This window comes from Loa loa (assembly GCF_000183805.2).
Source record: "Loa loa unplaced genomic scaffold supercont3.1643, whole genome shotgun sequence".
Classification (NCBI taxonomy): Eukaryota; Metazoa; Nematoda; class Chromadorea; order Rhabditida; family Onchocercidae; genus Loa; species Loa loa.
This window is the reverse complement of record NW_018109822.1, coordinates 1-1,814: the sequence shown is the minus strand read 5'-3', so window position 1 is coordinate 1,814 and position 1,814 is coordinate 1. Positions and strand designations below refer to the sequence as shown.

Sequence of the window (1,814 nt, the reverse complement as noted above, 5' to 3'; positions counted from 1 at the left end):
AGATTTGAAATGGTTATTAATATCGTCTAAACTTATCAGCCCATAACAATAAGAAATTGTTTTCTACTTTTCAGATTTTTTCCGTCAAAAGTACTAAAGCAATAAAGTAACTCTCGTTGTCTGTACCGCAAAAGTAAAGTCAGTGGTACTCGAACTGGTGCAATTACCACTAAAATTACTTTTCCCATCTAATGCGGCCTTACGAGAAATCCCAAGCAAAATATCTGGAATGATGCAAAATGGAATATATACATAGCTAATTTGTATTGGTCATCAAATTAAGTGATAAAAAAAAGTGAGATGCATACCTACTCCTCCAACTCCCGCAGCTGCTTGTCCCGCAGCTGCTGCTTCTGCATTAGCTGCTGCTCCTGCATCTGCTGCTCGCTCAGGTGGTGCTGCATTTCTAGCTTGGTTTTGGTTGGCAGCTTGGCAATAAATGGAGAGAGCAATATATACTATTAACTTTGCCATATTTAAAGTTATCTGTGCAATAATTTTGATGTTTTCTAAAGGTAACTTTTTATTGAAAAATAGCAGTCATTTTAAAAAGTATCATTTTATAAAATATTAGAAATGAGAAGTCAACGAGCAGTAGAAACTTGAAATGTTTCACACTTCATTAACCGATTTTTTATTTTATTTTATTTTAGATTTCCGAACTGCGCATGAAGCGATTATGTTTCCGTTTGTTATGACTTTGAGTTTACGTCTTATTAACCGACAGGTGGATTGCCATCTAAACAATTAATATTCTCAAAAATCGTTTCAATCAAAACCTGGCACACATATCTTCTGGAACCTTTTGGTGTTTGGAAAATACCGCAGATCTATTTTATGACATTCAGAAAAACAACAACTGCAAAAGACTTCGAAAAATTAACATTTAAATCAGCTTTCATTATTGAATTCGAGCTCTCACTTCACATGACATAATAATGATCAGGTAAATGTCATCCGGCAAGTTACCGCTGTCATGGCAAATACTCTGCATGTTAATCTTAAAATTCATTATAATACAGTAAATTTGTTCTTGAACAGTATACCATTTAGATGAACATGTTCTGAAGCAATGTCGAGAATGTTCGACATTAGCGCACAAAATCTTCATTGGTAAACACAATATCTAAGAACATTTTTTAAACACCGAAAGAGCAATGCGGAATCATTAATGGCTGAAAATTTAATAATAGCGCTTTTTATACTTCCGCAGCGGAATCTTGGTGTACATCCTTCACGATATTAGTGGATCAATGCTCTATTTTTCGCATTTTTCGAGTGCAACGGAAGAACTGATTGGGGCAGTAGACAGTGATAACGGGGTTTTGAATATCCAGTTTTACTTTCAAACGATAACAATGTATTGTCAATCTTTTTTACAACTTAACTGTGCTCACTATATCTGTTATTTTTAAATGTTCGAAACCAAATTTTATTTTTCTCTGAAATTTTTATGTTTCAAAATTTTAATATTATGATAATTTCTATAATAATATTGATAAATGCATTTGTTGAATCTCTAGATGGCGCAAATGTCCGTCTTGATAAATTAATAAATGCAAATGTGGATTTATTGATTTTTTAGGTCGAACAAATGAGAAGTGAACAATTTGCAAACGTACATTTATTGATTCGTCAGAGAGCACATGTATATTTATGGTTGCTTACTGATGCGCAAATGTCCGTTTGTTCCTTTCGAAGCTGTGCTAATTTGTGTTAATGACAAGCTGGAAATGTTTAAATGCTACAAACAACTATTGCGCATTTCGTGACTTTTAGCGTAAAAAAGTGTACGTCATAATTTCATGAACCCG

The 1,814-nt window shown here is 33.5% G+C and overlaps 1 protein-coding gene across 1 annotated transcript; it reads right to left on the bottom strand.

Annotated features, from left to right (window-relative positions):
* Nucleotides 1–312: 312 nt before the first annotated feature.
* LOAG_19108 (hypothetical protein) lies at nt 313–474 on the bottom strand (the record flags this gene model as incomplete). The annotated part of the gene is made up of 1 exon (XM_020451762.1): nt 313–474. A coding segment is annotated over one exon (162 nt), but the record flags the coding sequence as incomplete, so codon positions are not given.
* Nucleotides 475–1,814: the final 1,340 nt, after the last annotated feature.